We start from the raw sequence: 20,834 nt of genomic DNA on the forward strand, positions 1-20,834 counted from the left end.
CATCGCATGCGCCTGAACTGCCGTATGGTGGGAACCAGAACGTTGTATGTGGCAGCAGTATGGATCGGGATAGAAAAATGAAGCGTATCCTAATCTCCTAAATTTCCCTGGCCCCGTGCAGAGTAACTTGTACGAGCAAATAGGAGTTAAATAAATGTTTTAATACGTAAATTCTACCGCAAAAATACACTTTCTCGGGCAGTAATATCTAGCAGGCACTGGTGACTGGCAACTGGATTAAAACAAATCTTACAGTTGAAGTCAGTATTCTTTTTCTGCCACAGATTTTGCTTATTCCATTGATTCTGCATGTACATATATACGCAGGAGGATGCATATGAGACTTGTGGGGCGCAAAGATCGATTACAGAATGAAGCCTAACAACTTGTGGGTGTTTGTACGTAGTCACATCAGTACAAATACTGAACGTGAACCCTGTAAATGCACTTTTTTCAGATAGTTTCATGCTGCTACAAAAGTGTTCCAACAGGATGTGTTTACAACACATTAACCTTGCAGGGAGTGACCAGGTAAAGAAAGTACCAGTACAGGAAGTACTGGTATAGATATTCCTTGTGTGGTGTTACGCGTAATACTCGTAGTTATGTATTTCAGCGAAAAAACAGCTTGGGTAGTACGAGTTTTACTGTCCTATCCAGTTACCACGCGTAACAGACTTCGAATGTGCAAGCAAATCTTACTGAAAAGCACACTGCACTGCATAACGGCGTCGTATGGTCTGGGTGATTTTTTGCTGTCGATTTGGTGAACATGCAGTTAGTTACCTTCGCCGCCAGTGTTCGTGGGATCGTCAACTCATATTATAGAGTGTGCCATGCAGACAGTTTTGCAGTAGCGTCAGCGCATTCTCCCTTACAATAAATCACCCACTTGAAGTTACCGGCATTTTTCTCACCGAGGCAAAACCGTGCACATCACTCGTTTATTTCAAATGCAGTCAAAAGACTGGCGAACAGTTATTGGCTATTGGAATTCTTTAATGTCCATGCTGGCGGCAGTAATTAAGCAGTGCGAACGTCCAAGAACACGTCTATCTCGGTCCTTCCCTTTATAGTGTGCGACTTCTTCCCATGGATCGCACCGACGACAACGAGAAATGGGGAGACTGGCTTGTCAGCGTCATTATACAATACGCTGGTGCCATCTCGTCAAATCCTGTCGAAAGAGATACCGATATTGCTGAACTGCTTTTCTATCTGGGACATCAAGCTGCTATGCACGACGGTTACAAGAATTGTGGAGCGTGGAAGATGCTGATATCAATTCAGGACAGTAAGCATTTAAATTACAAGACAAAAGAGCAGGTGAGTGAAGTTTACTGATAAATTTAATTACATCTTGCAAAGTATAAAGTATAGCCTGGGGGGCATGCTTAACGCGAAGGTTACACCTTATTACACTTTTGTGAATCTCATATTAATATTTTGTTATTTAGTGCGCGTGTTAGTATGTAAAGAAATATTAGGAGGAATAAGAAAGTGTCTGTGGCGCTATGTTATACAAGAAACCGCCTCGGCTTCGCCTCCGCGTTTCTTGGGTTCTAAACTCCTTGGCCGGTTTACGGATTGTTAACTTAGAACGGATAAATCTGAAGAGCCCGATAAAAAAAATTTTATAAAAAAATGGATGTTTTGGTTTCGTGCAGTCAAAGGCAATTACTTTGACTTTACAGATCATTTTTTGTTAAATTTTCTTAGCGAAAAACCATCCGAATCAAATCACCCACGAGAGTATCACATTACAAACTAAAAGGACGCTAAGACTGGACAGTGGTGCTAGATAGGTCACCCATTAAGAACTTAGCAGGCCCTGCTCTATTTTGCTCAGTAATATTGCAGTTTGGTCATACGTTCACCTAACGGGCTCTGTGCACTGGATAGCTTTGGCAGCTCGGTCACCCACCTACCTAACGGGATCTATGCAAAGGACAGTACTGGTAACTCGGTCTCGAGTATATGCGCTGGACAGTAGTGGTAGCTCGCTCATTAGATCACTTAACGGAGTTCGTGCACTGGATAGTAGTGATAGCTCGGTCACGCGTTCACCTAACGGGCTCTGTGCACTGGACAGTATTGGTAGCTTGGTCACCCATCTACCTAACGGGATCTATGCACTGGACAGTATTGGTAGCTCGGTCACCCATCTACCTAACGGGATCTATGCACTGGACAGTATCGGCAGCTCGGTCACCCATCTACCTAACGAGATCTATGCAGTGGACAGTAGTGGTAGCACGGTCACTAGATCACTTAACGGAGTTTGTGCACTGGAAAATAGTGGTATCTCGGTACTTTTTCACCTAACGGGCTCTGTGCACTGGACAGTAGTTGTAGCTCGGTCACGTACTCACCTAGCGATTTTTTGACGCACTCAATCACTAGGTGAGTGACTGACCGAGCTCAACCTGTCCAGTAAGAAATATCGCTAGGTAAGGAGAAAAATCGCTAGGTGAGGATGTGACCCTGCTACAACTACTGTCCAGTGCACAGAGCCCGTTAGGTGAGCAAGAGCAAAGTCCGCTCGATGACTCACTCACCTAGAAATTCTGCTCAGTGGGCAGTAATGGTGTTTTGGTCACTCACTTGTCTAGTGATTTTTCTTACTGGTCAGTGGTGGTAGCTCGGTCACCCACTCATCTAGAGATTCCGCTCAGTGGTCGGTGATAGTGTTTCGGTCACTCACTCGTTCGGTGATTTTTCGTGTTGATTTTATATTTGATTTTTTACATTTTATACCGGTTGATTTTAAACGTGTTTCGAGCTCGGCAACACCGGCAGCAATGTTTGAATAACGCGAGTGTTTGAATAAGTACAATAATCTATTTAGTTTTCGGTTTAATTAGTGTGATAATTATGTCAATTGGTATTTTGTATTGTATCTAGGCAAATATTTCTAAGTTTCAAGGTGACCTTTAAGATGGGTTGGATCATTCTGGTCTTGATGCCGGCTTGATACCGGCTCGATATTTTCATAAAAAAAACACATGCCGGCCACTTCTGAACTATACCGGATCTAATGGCGTTGTCCGTTTTTCCAGAAGTTTTATGGTTATAGAGATCTCAAAACTATGGGGCGCCGCGCGTAGTATAGATCTTGTACTTAATAACACTATAACAGTAGCGCTACCCGGGTACTGTTGTTACTGTCATTATGCGTATAATGACACTTTTTCCGATCAGATACTACTCGTGATGGGTTTTGATTGCTCTACGTATTTTTCTGGCACTGTCTTTTAACTGCCATTAAATCCTCACCTGTTCGGTCGGTCGATTACTTCGTATCGCGTCAGCCTGGGCAGAGCCGGTGTGTTACGCTAATGCACAATTGTGCGTTGCAGTATTTTGCCGCCTATGCGAAGAGACTTTTAAAAGAAGCAAAAGCGGAAGACTCCATGCAATACAAAGGCGACAAGGGGAATCCCCAGGCTTCTGCAGCCACCGACCTACAGGTACGCAGTAATAGTCGCATAGATAACAGTGTTGCTTTTATTGCTGGTCAAGAAAAGGGTCAGTTGAATAGTAAACGGTTGCAGTTCTAATAAGTTTGTATGCACTGTAATTTAGCGATTTTATTTTGAGAATTAACGCTTACAGTAAGGCTAATCTGCTAGCGGAAGCCGAAGTAATTATTATTTCCACTTTTACACTTGTTTTAATTTGCTGACAAAATGCACTAAATCCCTTCCGATAGCTCCATACAATGCCGCGCGATGCAGTTGCTTGTACAAGAGACCAACAAATAGATTCGGAAATAAAGCGCTTGAGGGATATTATTGCGGAACAGACGACCGTCATAGACAGCTTGAAGAAGCGTGTGGGCTCAGTTGAATGTCGCCTTCTTCCCAAGCCTCCTTCGTTCTGATCGTCCCATTCTGATCGTAATCGTGCCGGCCAAGGTTTTCATAATGCGGTGCAAACAGTTCCAGTTCGAAGCTGCTACAGTACGTGAATAAAGATACATTAACAATTTGTTCACATCAAAAAGATTTTTTCCCAGATCGTTACAATACTTCTACCCAATTATTATGTTTTGAATTTGCAGCATTAGGTTTTACATGTGTTCACAAAGCATACAACAGCTGCAAAATGATAAGATCGTAACATACGAGAAGCGAAGAAACCGGCACAAACAGCTCATATGTATTGTTAGGCAAAATGGATTTTCGCAATGGAATCTGGACTGCCGGGTTGCCGTTTAGAAATAATTTATGCGGTAAAATGAAGCGCAACAGTTCCTACGGCCGCAAAATAAGATATAGGTAGCGACAAAATCAGTTTAAACGAGAAACCATTTTATTTCTCTATTGCACCAGACATGCAAAACAAAACAGGATCAGTTTTGTCCAAGTGTTTCACCATGTTGTGTCTAACTGCTTTAACCAGCTTACCAGGAATGCAGCATGACACCGCCGCGAGCGGAAGCCGACTAATCTGCTTCTAGTCAGAACTAGTTAATATGATTCTCCTTTTTTACGTGCGGGAAAAGGTTGTACTAAAGAGTCCTGCGATTTGGTGACCTTGTGATTCTCGAATCTGGTAATCGTATTTGTAGGTGATTCAAGACCTTGCCTCTTCCAACCTGAAGAGTCGACTGCTTCCTGAAAGCGCAGAATAGCAGCTCGACTTGAGATGCTCTAAGAACATCGTTTTTAACCCTATAACTAAGCACTAAGCACCCTATAACTATTAGTCTATAACTAAGCAGAAAGAGCCTTTTGAAGATTTATTGTTCAGCTTTTTTCTGCTGGCTACAACCCTCACTCAGGGGAGTTTTTGCGCCAGAAATTGGTATCGAGATTTAGCGAGGAAATGCAATTTCTGTTCTCGATACATTCAGCGACATAGTTGAGAAGGAACATGTGTATTTTCCCTACTACTGCAATTTGGCTGAACGGGGATAAAGTCATGAGTCATGACTGTTTTTGTTTAACTGACACTTTCTACTCTTGCAATATACAGAGTATTATCTATGGTCTGGCGTTCCAACAGAAACGGAATAATCTTGTACATTGTGTGGGGAACTCCTAAAATTAAGCGCTCCCCGTGCACAGTGCACACCAAGAACTCAAATGAACGTTTTTATTAACGCCGTTGCCAAATCACAATCAATCAGAAATTAGACAAACATGGTAAACAGAACCCGTTGCAACCGACCTGGCCACGAATTAACGGCTAAATGAACCGCACCCCCCTCCACCCCGTCCCATCCACCGAGCAACCAAACGGGCAAGAAGGGAAGAAAAAAACAGAGAGCCAGAAACAATCAGCACCCCCCCAACTCCCCTGAATTACCGCAACATTAATCATCAGCAGCCACCAGCCCCAAACAGGAAAAACAGCAGCGATTATTACGAGCACAACCCCCGTTCTTATCCGGCCCCCTAGATAGGACCGCTACAACCGTCATCTTCTGCAGGAAAATGCATCACAAGCTAATCGACACAAAACGCTCCCATCGTCGCCGGGAAGATCTGGACCCTTCAGACCCCGCATTATCGGCGACTGGCGGGTGAGGAGGGGGAACTGGTGCTCCGCTTGTCCAGCGGCGTGTTGAAGATCCAGTTGCCGTCTTCCAAATGGAAAAACTAACAATGCGAATACAGGTTAAAGTAGAAATAATAAAATCATCGCAGAACGGCGGCGGTATCCCGATAAAAAAAGTACTACCTAATGTTAAACAATTTCATAAAAATTATTTTAAAAACCTTTTTCAGCATGCTGACTTCACTAAGAAATGCATTTATGAAAAAAGTGGATAAACAGCCAAATTTTCGCTATCGGTTTTCCCGCGTATTTTGTGGACAGTCAATCAACGTCCATTGATAACAGTCGCCACCACAAAACACAGAAAACGAAATTGTCATTTTGTTATTGTAGTTTGTGAAACCGATCGTATTTAGTTTACCACATCAAATTTCTTTCCCGATCCTTTAATAAAAATAATTTCAAACACTTAAATTACAATTTGTAGGCAAATTTAAAACAAGTTATTTTCTTGTAAATAAACCAATCTATTTGTTTTGAACTTATTTCCGTTTATACAATAATTATTAAAAATACCGTGAATAAAGTTGTTACTGTGTACCTTATTGGGAAAGCGCTGGTCGTTGATCTTGCGCTGTTTCTCCTCACGGCGCTGCACCTCCTCCAGGGCGTTCTTCTCCTGCGTGGCCCGCTCGATATTCTCCGTGGCCAGCGCCTCCGTCACCTTCTTCCACAGCCGGCGCGACTCGAAGGGATCCTGCTTGTCCATGGGACGGCAGCGCTTGCGGATGACCGGCAGGGAGCTGATGTCGATGGTCTTCGAAGCCGATTTATTCTGCGACTCCTATTCAACCATCAACACATGTCCTAACCGTCACTTACGGCATCCACGAGTTCCGATTTCATTCAACAAATTCACCGAATTTTAACTTACTTAATCCTTCCAAAAAATATTTTTTTCCCTGGTGTTGTAATACATTCTTTCTTAGCATTTTTAGCTCACATATTTCCCAACACAATAATCGAAATTATGCAGTCGAATACAATTCCATAAATAGAAAAGTGCTTATTAATTCCATAATTCGTTATCAATTTCATAATGATAATACAGTAAGAAAAATCACTAAGAAGTAACTATAAATAAAAAAAAATCATCTGCAATAATCTACCGTTAGTGCGGATTCAGAACACACCAAACTACCTAACACTGGATTTCGTAGTGCAACGGCAGAAGTTTAGGGCAATGACATCGTCCCATTTGCCTACTACAAAATTTAGGGCGCAAAAATTAATTGGTAAATGAAATCTCTTTTCCTTTTTTGTTAGAAATAAAAATACATTCGGCTGAATCCATCTGTCTGTTGTACTAACTGGTTCAAGACGATATTTCGACGTACATTGGTCATGGCAAATTCGAAGGATCCATTCCACTCGCCGGATACTTTACACGCCACTTTGCCCTGCGGATTCACCACATCCGCCGTCACGCGATGCAGTTTTCCACCATAGAAAGGCTACAGAGAAAAACAATATGAAAACCTGAAAATACATGGTAAAAAAAACTTACATCAAAAATATTATAAAAGAGGTAAAAAAGTTCACAGAAAAAAAAATGAAGAGAATATGTATACTCGTATCAGCAATATCACAATCACAAACATAAAAATTAATAATAAAAAACCTTACAAAAAACCTCAAAAAAATAGTATTACAAACATGAAATATATTAAAAAACCGTAAATCGAAAATAAGGACAGATAGAAAGAAAATTCAACGGAATAAAAACATACATACTAAAATATCAAGCCATTACGTACACGAAATATTAAAAAAAACAACCATAAAGCGAAAATAATAAAAAAGCGCAGTATTCCAAATACAAAATATCAAAAAACCTTAGTATCAAAATAATAAAAAGTATTAAAAAATCCAGTAGACTAAACATGAAAACTACATGAAAACTACTAATGAAAATTCAACGGAATAAAAACATACATACTAAAATATCAAGCCATTACGTACACAAAATATTAAAAAAAACAACCATAAAACGAAAATAATAAAAAAGTGCAATATTCCAAATACAAAATATCAAAAAACCTTAGTATCAAAATAACAAAAAAGTATGAAAATTCAGTAGACTAAACATGAAAAATTGTTGAGAAAGAAACATCAATTCATCCTGGTAATCGGCACTCTAGCTCGGCATACTGAGGTATAAAAATGTAAAAAGAAGGCAGATGAACGTTACTGAAAAATACTAAAACAATCCAATCAATTTACAAAAAAGCCCAACAGTAAATTATAAGTAGATAACAATTTGAAAAAATTAAAAATAATTTTCATCGAAAGGTAAATTCCCAGACCGCACGAAAACGGCAAATCTTACCTTGGTATGAAAGACAACTTCGGCGGAATAGCCGGATTTCTTGCACTCCAGCTGCACCTTCCCGCCCAGCTCGCACCAGGGCACGGTGAGGATGGAGCGGGCGTAGGCGGAGGGCAGGGTGAAGGTGTACTCCTCGCCGTACTGGATGACGCTCAGCTTGGCCATGCCGATCATGTTCACGCCGATGGACAGGCCGTAGAACTTGGACTGCGTGTAGATGGACGCGTTCATGCACAGCTTCTTCTCCGGACACTCCACATAAAAGGCCGTTACTGTGCAGAACAGAAAAATTATATCAACTAATTCCCAAATTATTCAACACAAAATTTCCCATAAATTCACTAACATGCATCGCAGTGACAAAATTATTGGGTAAATAATTAGTAATTTAAAGCAATATTATTAGTAGCATTTAATTAAAAACAAAACACATAAATACAGTACATAAATTTTTATTAAACCAACAGTAACGGAAAAATAATTTTCACATTTAATTTATTCAATACTCCCTGATTAAAGCACGGTAAATTAAAGGCGAAAATATTTAACTACAATTTATTCTACTACATCGCGTATACACCGGTACTTATCAAAGGAGAGATGTTACTACTAGAGTAGTATTTATTTAAATGTACAAATACGATGAGCAATATTATCGGCATTTGTTAAAGAAGGACATAAAAACAAATACTAAGCTAATAATATAAAATTAAGTTCCCGGAAAATATTTCAATAACATTGTTTCACAATTTGATTATTTTTAAAAACATTATTAATTAAAAATAGTCGAATAGATAGGGAGCAGCGTACCGGGCGGATGATGGGACACCTGTTCACCGACGTATTTCAGCCGCAGCAGACTTTTGGGCCCGGTGGACGACGGAGCGATCTCACTGGACGCCACGGCCGACGATTCGCCGGGAACTTTCCAGGAACCTGAAAACAGAGCAGCAGTGCTAAAAACAAACAGAATTTGCAAACTGTGAAAGAAACTCTTGCAAGCGCAAAAGAATGCCAATCAGTTGACCAAAAACACAACTACGGAAAACAAGAAATTGTAGTACGACGGCTCAAGCTTGTAACTTATCACTGATCGCTGCTGTCAGTTATTTGATAACAATATTAATATCCAGAAATCAAAATCGAAATTTAAAAAATGGTCACCAAAATTTTTTTGATTCCGTTATAATTATTCGTTTCTTCGTGTGGCTGTCCACAGAAAAATCTAAATTCGACCAGACGTAAATAATATGAAAAATAATATAAAAAAATTCATCGGTAAGTCGGCGAAAAAACAAACGCGCACTTCATCTTTTCAATTTGTCACGAACCTCACAACACTCAAATAAGAAAATTCCCTAAATTAATAAAAGAACAATTTGTGAAAAAAATACTCCTATTGATCACATCACGCTGCAGCAGTAGAAAAACAGTATTCGTGTTAATCACACATTCACACCGGCTAAACTTACAGTGAAAGGTTTCGCCAATGATGGGATTGTAGGGTTTTTTGGCCTGGGTGCCCTGCAGCGACAACGGCCGTGAACGCACCGCGCGTCATTAGTGTTTTCTAATCTGCACGGCGCATTACCTTGCGGACAATGTGGAAGGACGTCAGGTACCACTCGAGGACGGCCAGCATGCGCTGCTCGGGCGTCTCCATGTCGGAGATGCGCAGCAGGACGTACGCGTGGCCCATGTAGTCGGCGAACATCTCCAGCAGGGACCGGCGCTCCAGGATGAACGTCGGCAGCGTCACCTGGTGAAGTGCGGATCATTATGCGTCAATACGCCGGCGTTCATCCGCTTATTGACCGCTAACACCGTCGTTAACAATTAACAGCATAGTGACGCATGTTCACGCTTCAAGGTGCATCGCAGTAAAACCATTAACTATCGAAAGACGATCAAAATCCTTTCGGTTAAGTTATTAAAAAAAATCCAGCCTAATTTTTATTACGCCTTCGGTTTAAATTATCAAAAATACTAAGAGCATTAAAGAAATTTTAAACCATTAAAATTATTAAAATTAAAACTTAACAGAAATCCCTGCAATAAAATTATTAAAACGAAGATTAAAATTAACACCAGCAAAATGCCTTTCGATTAAAATAATTTGTAAAAAAATAGACCTTATTCTGATCACGTTGTCAATCAAGCTGCTGTAATTTAATGGGTAATGATATCCGAAAAACCCACAACAGAAAAACAGGATGCCATGCTAATAATCACTATCCGAAAAGGAAAGTTTACGCAATAAATTAAAATCCGCTGGTAAATTAATCAGCAATATTTAAATTCAGTTTACAGGAAGCACGCAATACTGGATTCTACAAAATACAAATTCAACCCTGGCGTAAACACAAAACCCCAGTAAATAATTCTAAATAGGTAACGCAACTTCTGAACTTGTAAGAACTAAATTCTGGGAAAAATAGAAATCGTGATTTCGGAGGTCTTAGTGAGAACGCGGTAAAAACTGAAATTTAATTATATCAGTTAATCTATAACAAAAGTTTGACCGTAAATATTGCTGTTAACACCAAGATACTGAGTATTGAGTAACAAGCTGATTGTGAGATGATTCCGGCGTAGGATTACACTACACTACGCTTTTCCTTATTTCTGCAGTGACATTCTTTCATCCATTCCGTCATATTTATCTATTATTTTACCACAACAATCTATCTTGTTGTTTATTTACTGTCAATGTATTAATTAATTTTTAACTGATTTTATTCAAAATATTTAGTCGATGTATTTATCCATTATGATGGATTTAAAACAATCGAAAAGGCAGGAATGCCCACATTATTAAGCCCAATCTCCGCCCCCGTTTAACTCGATTTGCATTGACAGCCGATTATCGAAGACAAACGACAGAGCTCAGGAAAAAGCGCATTTGGTTATTTTCTGGGAATAATCGGGCGGATAGGGGAAGAGCAAAGCGGATTGCGGTGATTAAATGCCCAGTTGTGCGGCTGACACCGAACGGGACCAGATGGATTCGATTACCCATCATCCCGGCCGACATTTCCGGCCTGGTTCGTTGGCAGCCGTGCATGGCTCAACTTTCCCGTTGCCAGCGAAGCGGAGCAATGAACCCCGCCACACGACCGGCCTTTCCCAACCCCTCCATTTCCCATTGAAATCCAATTATTCCCCACTTTTTTACCCACTTCTCATGAGGCTTAAGCGGATGTGGATGGCACGTGTTCGCAGAGAAATTTTATGGAAGATACGCGGGATTCGGTTTCATAACTGTTCCCACGCAAAATTACGAGCTGCGCCCTTTTAAAGCGGAAACGCTTGCATATAAGGTTGCTTCAACAACAAAAAAGCCAAAAAATTAATCATTCACCGAATGAAAAAATTAGAAACAGAAAAATTTAAAATGTCCAGTCAGTAAACGCTCAGTTAACAAAGAGTCACGAAACACCGCAGTCTGATATGCAAAGGAAAACGTTATTCTGCAGTAAATAGCAGAAAACGAATAAATGCAGCAACAAGCTCCCACTGTTTTTATACAAAAAACTTAAAATTAAATCCTTAAAAAATACTTCTGCAGAGATTTCCAAAAATATTTTTACCAAAATTCGTGGAACTACTCAAGTAAATACGATGATATCGTTTCAGCTACAAAAATGCACGTAATAACAAAATTACAGAAACATTATGAAAGAATTAAAGACATTTAGAAAATAATTTAAGAATTAAATTGATCAGAGAAAAATTTAATAACTGAAATTACAGAAACATTATGAAAGAATTAAAGACATTTAGAAAATAATTTAAGAATTAAAATTAATCAGAGAAAAATTTAAAGATTTAAAAAATAGCAGAATATACATATAATTAGGAAAAACTTAAGAGAATCAAAGATAGTTAGGGAAAAATTTCAAGATCTCAAAACATATTTAGAGTATAAATAATTCGGGAAAAAAACAGGCGGACAAATTTCGCAAAACTGCATAATTTTCCGAAAAAAATCTTTTAAACAGTCGTAGAGCGTCATGTCGCTTCCGCTACCCACACTTCACTCAACGCCTCCCGTTGTGTTTACTGTTTAAACGCGCACGTCAATCCCATTTCGATAAACGATCAAACAAACGAAATATTCCATGCACCATATTAACCGTGTATAAACAGCGCGCACAAAGTGCTCCACACATCCCGTGTGTATGCCCTGAAAACACCTCACTCCGGCCTGTCAAGCAAACGGAAATGGATATTCCCGGCTGCCCATTGATTCCGCACCGCAGTGTGCAAATAGCATCGAACGTGGGTCTGTGCGGGACATGTTGAGGGAATCAAACAAGGCACCCGAGTGCCTACTTTCCCCTGCTTACAACCGCTAATACCCGCACTCTCCACACCGCTTCCGGTGTCAAGCAGCGTCTTGACAATACCCCACGCCAAACCACGCCGAGAAAATGCAGCGATTTTGACAAACGTCAAGGCAGAAGTTTTCTTCCGCGAAAAAAATCAAGCAACAAAACATTAAAAATGGGGAGAATTATAATGACATCTTTATTGCTTATAAGAAATGATAATGATTACAAAAACAGTTCACAATAAATGGTCAATAAATATTACAGTATGAACGATTATAAGAAAAGTGTGAATGGTGTCCCTATAATTCTAAATAAAAATAATTCTATAATTCTATAAACAATAATAAATATAACTAAATTATATAATAAAAATTATTCTATAAAAAATGATAAATATAGATAAATTGTAAATTATATAATTCTATAAAAAAATTCTAATGATAATCATACACACAAAATGCCTTGCATTAACTTGTACAAAAACTACTAGTAATGCGCTGCCTGTCGCTTCGACGCAGACATTTTAACGAAATAAGGAAAAACGTAGTGCAACGTCTAAGAAAATAAAGTGCGCACATGGAAACACGCTTTGCTAACACTAAAACTCCGTGGTGTATAATAATGAAATATTGTTTTCTAGTTTTTTCTTTTAAAACGGAACTATAAAATTATTTTAGCGCAAATTTTTTCATTTTTTTAAAGACAATTGTTATTATTTACAAGATTTTTTACAAATAACACAGAAAACCAAGCATATATTTTTTAAAACCACAGCAAAAAAGCAGAAGCAAAATCGCAAAAATTCTACAAAAAGATTCATATTTCAGAAAAACACCACCAAATACAGCTGTATTCCAGCAATGTCAGATACAAATTAAATATGGCGAAAACCTGCTACGAAATAGTAAAATTTCATGGTTCAAATTCAAGGGTATTAAACTAACGTCCACTGCATAATACTGTAAATTAAACTGCAAAAGACGAGAGAATTTCGCGCCCACCTTTGTCAAATCCATGCCGATCTTCAGCTGGCCAATTAAATGCAGAATCACGCTCTTCTCGCTCTCCACCGAGCCCAATTCCCCGGAATCGGTCTCCTCCTCATCGGTGACCTCTTCCTGATCATCGGCAAAGGCCGGTGGGCGGGAATCCTGACGGAGGATCTTCGGCGGCACCCCGGAACCCGAGGAGCTGCGGGAACGCGGTCCCGGATTGGGTTTGGCCGGCGGTGTCTCCGCGCTGACCACCACTAACTTGGCTTCGGCTTCCTCCGTCACCGGCAGATTTTTCCCGCGTAAAATCGGCATTTCCACGGTGGGCGGGGGTGTCTCAGCAGCCTCTTCTGAATTAGCTAAAGTACCTAAAATAATTAAATTAAATTCGTTTTCAGATATAAATAATTCAGTTCGATTTCAGAACCAGAAGGAAATCGGTAAAATTAGGCAACCTAGAAAACATAAATGCCCCCGTAAAAAAACGTAATTTTCAATAGAAACGAATATCGAGAAAATTTTTAACGTAATAGAAGAGCAGCATATGTGAAACGAGAACAGCCTGGTTGCAGAAAGCCTCGCTTTGCAGGGCCGCTGCTCTACGATGAACTACGGAATCCCCATGTGTTACAGTAAAATTCAATGTAGAAATTCAAATTAGAATTCAGCATCGCTACTTTCGTAAATCCATAACGACAGTTATTAAAAATTTTTTCCACAACTGCCATTAATCACAGCGAAAATAGTATGCGGAAAACTGAAAAAAACTTAAATGCACATCAGAACAAAGATTTACTGTATCATAAAATTTAAATGTTGATCATAATCATTAATTTCCTAACCCACAGCAAATACGCAACAGAATTTCCTCTGTTTTTTTAATATAAGCGATAACACTGTTAAATTACCAACGCTAAGTTAATCCAGGAATTCAAAATTAAATTAATAAAACTTGAATAAAAGAAACAGCGAAATAATATTTCGTTTTTCTCTTTTATTCAATTAAAACTTTTATGTAAAAATACATATTATGTAAAAATAAAAATCGAAAACACATCGCAATGCTAGCTCCCAGTTGACAATATTCTGAAATAGAAGACAAACAATATGACCCCAAATCCCCAAACAGAAAATTAAACAGAAAATAATTCTCAAATTGTCGTTAATTTTCCCTAAAATTATTGGCAATTTCCTGAAATTATTTCGATCGAAATTCCAAACACACAGAATAATTCCCCAGTTTTATCACGCAACGCCGCGTCTCCCGCTGCCAATCTCCCAACAAACAATTCCCAGAAAATCCCCACAAAATCAAAATTATAGCCACTTACGAATCGGGGCGGGCGACACACTGCGCCGCTGCTCCGGGGCGGGCGACGCCGTCGTCAGCCCCTCCACCCGTCCCCCCTGGACACTGGATGAGCGCGGCGTCCCCTCCTTCCCACTGCCGCCGGACGACGATCCCTGGGGGCTCTCAAAGGGCGTCGACGTGTCCACGTCCCGTTGCTGCGCGGTCTGTGGCGTCTGCTTCAAATCATACGTATTCACCCCGCAATACCCTGTTCCCGTCGTCTCGGGCACATCCGTGTTCATCAGGGCAAACAGACACTGGTGCAGGCAGTCCCATTGTGCCAGGGAGGTGGATTTCAGCAGGAGGAGGTCGGGAGTGTGGCCGGCCGTGCTGGGATCATCCGCGGGATTGGAGTGCTACGATCAACAACGCATCAGACTGAATTTCTGCGGGAATTATTACAGAATTTTATCGCACGCGCGTCAGGCTGTGTTTTTCGCAACGAAGATGGTGCGGGTTGCCCGGGTAACAGGGCGGGTATGAGCACCGCCGATTGGGGGGATCGATCGTGAGATGCGTACGTTGCCTGGGGTCATGATCAACACATCCGACCTGATCCCGATGATGCTGCGCGGTGTCAGTAGACCCCGCGGCACCACTGGGACACGCTGATCAATAATCGTTATCCCCACAGATTCACCGCATTACGCACATGTACGCGATGTGATTTGTACGCGGGAGTTTATACGCAAAATTCCCTAAACACGTATATATACGGGCCACGGCGCAAGAATGTCAACAAGCCTAAAAATAGATTTTTATGCGGGGAAATTATTACAAACGAGTGATTATGAGTCAGTGTCGTCAAGCGCAATATCCGAAAAAAATCCTTATGAACAGGGAGAAGTATCGAGAGGGAAAACCATTTTTAGCTATGCAATCATGGAATAAATACGGCATTCTGTGTATGTATTTTTTTCGATAGCATTTCATTTCTTCCAGATAATTTTTTTTATTAGTGCAGATTCAGTGATGCGTAAATACGAGTAGATAGTAGATACCGTGACAAAAATTCATACGTACTCGTAGTATTGTCACAGTTCAAATTGCCTTCTCAATGACCTTCTGAACACGAGAAACCGTAGTACACAGGCTGATATACGTTGCGCTTTGGTGGTCCAGTAATGAATATAAATTAATCAGAAAATACAAAAAAAAAGCCTTTGATAACACAAACTACCACCGATTATAATTTTTTAAATATGATATTTGTTGAGCGAAGCTCGCCTTGTACACATTGAGAAATAAACGTTACTTTAAATATAATGTTTATTTCTAGTAAAACCACATACTGTCGGCGCCTAACCGTAAAACCCACCCGGAAAAACCGGCCCGAGCGCCACACAACGGCGCACGGATAAAGTTCAAGCGGTTTCCGGTGGATTTTGAAATCCAATTTGAATTTTTGAAATTAATTATTAATTATTTTTCATCCTTGCTTCCAATTTTTTTCCGTTGTTTTAAGTATGAAATTACCACAGATCTCGAAAAGATACATGCTTTTTTTAGTTTCAAATTTATCGCACCGGATCCTCCGTGAATTCGCCAATCTTCCCGAAATTTGGTAAATTTACAGAGACAACAAACAGTTTTTGATTTTTTCTATTTTAATTTTTTCAACGGACGAACCCACGTTGCATTTTTCAAGTACCCGAACCAAACTACGGAAAAAAATAATCGTCAGGCTAAAAAAATACGAATATGATCGATGCAAATGGTAAACCGTTACACCAGTGTACAATTTCAAACTCGAGATTTTTTCGAACCGGCGTTGTGAAATACACTGCACTACGATTAATATCTGACAAGTGTCAAGCGTACCTCAATCAGCTTGCACATCTCCATGCGTTTATCGCGGATCTTGGCGATGATATTGCGTGCCGGGCCGAAGGGCTCCTCGAACTTGACTGTGGCCGGTTCCGAGGAGAAGCTGCGTCCAGCCATCACCGCGGAATAGGCCGGTGGGGGCGAGTAGGACCGGTTGAGGCTGCTGGTGCGCGGGGTGCTCTCGCGCTCCTGCCCGCCGGCACTGCCGCCCCCGGGGGTGGACGGCGGGCCGGTGCTGTTGCTGCGCGGCGGAATGGCCGGCTCGTTCAGGCCGTAGTTGGGCGAGATGACGCAGCGCAGCAGGTTAACCCATTTCTGGCGCTCCTTCGTGTCATGGGCTGCGGAAATAAGCAATTCATTATTTTTAAAGATACGGGCCAATTAACGGAGCATCGTGCTAGTTTCGTTTTGATCGATCTATTCCAGCACCTAATTTTCCCCATAATTTCTGACAAAAGAGTACGAGTGAAAATTCAGGAAAATAATTTAAAAATGCCGCAGTTAAATTATGGATACAAAATATTATTAACCTCTGATCGATATAGTTCCGCGAATCTACATACCTATACAAACATCAAAACATTTTAAAAAATGGCAAAATTGTTAAATTAAAATTAAAGAAACTCTTCGCCGGGTATTTCCACGCATTTGCCTTAAATTGTTTCAGCAAGAAAGCATTTTAAACAATGGCGACAACAAGCTCGAATTCAGAATCAAAACAGCTCTGCTTGGGTGTTCCCCGAATTTTCTTTTAAATATTTAAACAATAAACTTAAGAAATGGAGAAATTGTGTACAAAAGCCGAAAGACTTCAGTGGGACTTTTAAACCGATTTGTCCTTGAATAAATAAACACAAAATTATTTAGAAAATAAACCCAATAAATTACTATAAAAAAATTATGCTATAAAAACTTGAAAGAATTTTTCTCGGTATTTTCACAAGTTTTCGTAAATTATACGCTTACATCATACCACACGCATGGAAGCATTTCAAAAAACGGCACAAACATTAAATAAAACTTAAAAACAACTCTGCTCGGTTTTCCTACCAATGAACTTAAAACTACAGAAGCATATCAACCAAAGAATCCAAAAAGATTTGTTAAGACAATAAAATGGCCTTTGCTTCGTATACAATACAAAAAGATTGATCAAAATATTAAAAGGCTCTTGCTTGATTTTTCTGCAAAATTAAATTACGTTTTTAGAAGAAAATATCTCACAAAAGGAAGAACAAGAAAACCCAGAAAAGGCTGATAGATGACTGCCTTATTTTCGCACGAACTGGCTAAGAATTTATAAATAAGAATATTTTTACAAAAGGGCAAAACATGTAAAATATCGAAAGGCTGCTGTCTGATTTTTACACACGCTTACCTTTGAATTTATACACCTCGCCGTTAGCTGAATGCAGAACGAAGATCTGGGCGTCTTCCGAACTGGGCGACACGGTGGCACCGGGAAGTTTGACAACGGCACGGGGACTCTGTCCGCGATCCTCTTCCGTCTGGAAACCAATTAACTGTTAATTTATGCACACATGCAGACATTACAGCTACCATAATTACCTCATCTGGATATTACAGTAATTTAATTCGTAAAAGAAAAATAAGAGACACGATACAAAGTAAAGCTGCAATTTGTAATTTCATTACCATATTAATTTTTATTTTGATAGCACCCTCTCCGATCGTCGAGGTTAAAAAAAACGAGATGTGTACTACCTGTACTTGCAACTCAAAGGCACGGTTAACGAGCATACATAATTATATGTAAAAGATTATATAATTTATAACTGTAAAATTTCCCATTAATATTTTATCCATTTGCGCGAAATGTGAAATGCACTACACTACGATTCCTCGCGTTACAGCAGTGAGTAGTACGATAATTTACTGTGCAGTTGCACTGTATACACAGTTTTTCCATTATTTTTGCCATTGACCATTCTACGCCAACACCACGGTTTAAACTGCTGGTGTTGATATGAACATCAAGATAAATAATTAAATAATGCGAAATGCAGCCGACTCATGCCCGATTCCCATCAAAAACCACGTGAGAAGTTACGTTGTCTCACAAGTCAGCGCCAAAGTCATCAGTTAATGGCAATCTTACAAGTGCATCGTTTGTTACAAAATACACGAAATAGGGGAAAAACAGAATGTATGTAAGCAAGTTAAAACAACCCAAAAAGTGACAAAAATACAAAACTACCCAAGTACAACACAAAAATCTCTATTTAAAAACAATTATTAACTGCCACATAACCAGGACTGAAAACATCTCACATATTTACGAAAAACGAAAAATATGTATTTGTTGCAATAATATTACAGAATCATTACGTTTAGCCCAAAACACGAACACCACTAACATACGAAAAGCAAGAATATTATTTTTTAAACGTACATGTGTCTATTTTTTTCAAAACGGATAAACGACGTACTCCAGTTCACTTGTCAAAATCCATACATTATAAAAACAGGATCAAAGAAATGCAGTAGCAACAGGAAACACGAAACCCCAATAAATCTTCAACAAAAATCCGACGAATAAATGTGTTAGAAAAGATAAGAAATCATTAACGCCTGAACAACGCAGTATAATCGGCTATAAGTAGTAAGAACGAAATCCTAAAATATCAGCAGCGGAAATTTCCGCTACGGTCGGTTTTAACGCGGTCATTAATGGCCATAACCGCTGTCGTCGTCATGTTTAAAAAACCCAAACAAACCAAAGAAAATACCTACAAGCTACAACTACAGTTATCCAGGTCAGATTACTTTCTACTCTATTTACAAATTTATCTATAAAGAATTACAATAAAACTAAAATTTAAATTTTACCAACTTTGAAAAAAATCATCAGATAATTCGATTAGTGCGAGAAAAAAATTGTTAAAAATTTTGTAGAAACCATACAGCACGGTTTTCGAATAATCACCACCAACGGCGTTAATTATCGCTAACACAGAAAGCAAATTTCAATTTTAAAATCTATTTGTCAGAAAAGGGAAGAATATTCAAGAAATAATTCATTTTTCACTCGTAACGGCAAATTGCAAGAAAAACGTTGTTCAAAAAATGATCTTAAAAAAAATAAAACCTGATTTATTAATATTTCTTATCAAGAATTTCTGAATTATGTACAAGAAAGCGTGAAGAACACACCGCAAACGGCAAACGTACCAAATAATACTCCAGTGTGCAGTGCACCGGATCCAGCACGAACCAGCGATTCTGCCAACCACGCACCACGTTCGTCCACTTCGACAGCACCCCTTCGTGTTTCCTACGCGCAAAACCAACCCAAAATTAATTCACCGGACAGAGCAATCATCGGACAATATTCTACAATCCAATTCACTGGGAAGAAAAGCTAACAAAATGCAAAATACGAAGCAGAAACCCGAGAGGGAAAAATTAGGGAAAATCTCACGTTGGCGCCATCGACGACGACGGTCCGCCGTTTTTCCCATCCTGATTAGTCCCCGCCATCATAATTCAATTTGTAAAAAAATCCCTGAATAATTTGCCAAATTTTCCACAAGAATTAGGATGTAAAAGACAGCAGAAATAACGTCAATATCAAAAGCAGAAGAAAGAACGCGGAAAATCGGAGACTGACGATGGCGGATTGTCAACGGCGAAATGATCAGTCAAATTGTTCTCGTCGCGCGTCAAACACCAACAGGGATCATTATAGAGTGCTATTAGAGCGTATTAGCGAGACAGGAATAGATACAAATCAGGATAATGCCCTGCGGATGCCATGAAACACAGCTGATGGGGCAGGCAAATTATCCAGCGCCACGGGAGACACAGCGAACTCAACACATCACGAACTGACGCTTGCGTGTGATCGAAGGCACTGCCGTCTAACGAAAGACAATCCACGAGCGCGCTGCTGAAAAAATTATACAAAGAAAGAAATAAAAAAATCAACAGTAATTCTTGCTTTTACGGATTACTTAGCAAGGCTGACAAACTGATGGAAAAAGTGGAGGACAACGCGAAAATGGGTGAAACAGAAACTGTAAAGTGTAAAATTATTAAGTTTTTTGATTTACGAGCGAGCAGGCACTGGCAGCGCTCGGTGCAGACGGTGCAATTCCACTCCGCTGTGACTTCCAGTTCCACCAGCAGTGCGGGTACGCAGTTCCATTTTACACGAGCTGGCATTTCCGGGTGGCGAAGCTAACACTCACATGCCGTTGTTACAAATATCGAAATGTAGATACAGTATGTATATATAGATACAGTATAATACTTACATACAGTACACATGTACATGCGTGCACAGGCCCGTCGCGAGACCCCTGTGCAATTTTCAAAAAAGAACTCCTCCAACAGTTTTCATCGGAAAATTTTTTTGAATACACCATTGGATTTGTCGTGAAATTCTGAACAAAACGGTTGAGGCCGATTTTTGA

General features: G+C 39.7%; 2 protein-coding genes across 2 annotated transcripts; one reads left to right on the top strand and one right to left on the bottom strand.

Annotated features, from left to right (window-relative positions):
- Nucleotides 1-357: 357 nt before the first annotated feature.
- LOC129591141 (uncharacterized) lies at nucleotides 358-4,396 on the top strand. The gene is made up of 5 exons (XM_055486677.1): nucleotides 358-398; nucleotides 458-531; nucleotides 1,077-1,326; nucleotides 3,360-3,470; nucleotides 3,713-4,396. Exons 1-5 carry the CDS (start codon nucleotides 372-374, stop codon nucleotides 3,881-3,883), a joined length of 633 nt encoding a protein of 210 aa, XP_055342652.1. The 5' UTR covers nucleotides 358-371; the 3' UTR covers nucleotides 3,884-4,396.
- Nucleotides 4,397-5,097: 701 nt separating this feature from the next.
- On the bottom strand, nucleotides 5,098-20,456 carry LOC129591087 (oxysterol-binding protein-related protein 10-like). Its single transcript, XM_055486606.1, has 13 exons — nucleotides 19,841-20,456; nucleotides 19,591-19,693; nucleotides 17,777-17,906; nucleotides 16,393-16,736; nucleotides 14,552-14,927; nucleotides 13,230-13,588; nucleotides 9,486-9,653; nucleotides 9,367-9,418; nucleotides 8,705-8,830; nucleotides 7,895-8,166; nucleotides 6,903-7,019; nucleotides 6,107-6,349; nucleotides 5,098-5,606 (listed from the first exon to the last, which is right to left on the bottom strand). Exons 1-13 carry the CDS (start codon nucleotides 19,900-19,902, stop codon nucleotides 5,514-5,516), a joined length of 2,445 nt encoding a protein of 814 aa, XP_055342581.1. The 5' UTR covers nucleotides 19,903-20,456; the 3' UTR covers nucleotides 5,098-5,513.
- Between the last annotated feature and the right edge of the window lie 378 nt (nucleotides 20,457-20,834).

Source organism: Paramacrobiotus metropolitanus, unplaced genomic scaffold, assembly GCF_019649055.1.
Source record: "Paramacrobiotus metropolitanus isolate TYO unplaced genomic scaffold, Prichtersi_v1.0 Parri_scaffold0000044, whole genome shotgun sequence".
In the NCBI taxonomy this organism is placed as follows: Eukaryota; Metazoa; Tardigrada; class Eutardigrada; order Parachela; family Macrobiotidae; genus Paramacrobiotus; species Paramacrobiotus metropolitanus.

What these genes read in the sequence shown, in the direction of transcription:
- LOC129591141 (XM_055486677.1), top strand. Translation starts at nt 372, where the DNA reads ATGAAGCCTAACAACTTGTGGGTGTTT. An exon ending in ATTACAAGACAAAAGAGCAG is followed by an intron (nt 1,327 to 3,359) that starts GTGAGTGAAGTT and finishes TGTGCGTTGCAG; the next exon opens with TATTTTGCCGCCTATGCGAA. An exon ending in CTGCAGCCACCGACCTACAG is followed by an intron (nt 3,471 to 3,712) that starts GTACGCAGTAAT and finishes CCCTTCCGATAG; the next exon opens with CTCCATACAATGCCGCGCGA.
- LOC129591087 (XM_055486606.1), bottom strand. Translation starts at nt 19,902, where the DNA reads ATGATGGCGGGGACTAATCAGGATGGGAAAAACGGCGGACCGTCGTCG. An exon ending in TCGTCGTCGATGGCGCCAAC is followed by an intron (nt 19,694 to 19,840) that starts GTGAGATTTTCC and finishes TTTTGCGCGTAG; the next exon opens with GAAACACGAAGGGGTGCTGT. An exon ending in TCGAATTTGCCATGACCAAT is followed by an intron (nt 6,350 to 6,902) that starts GTACGTCGAAAT and finishes ATGGTTGAATAG; the next exon opens with GAGTCGCAGAATAAATCGGC.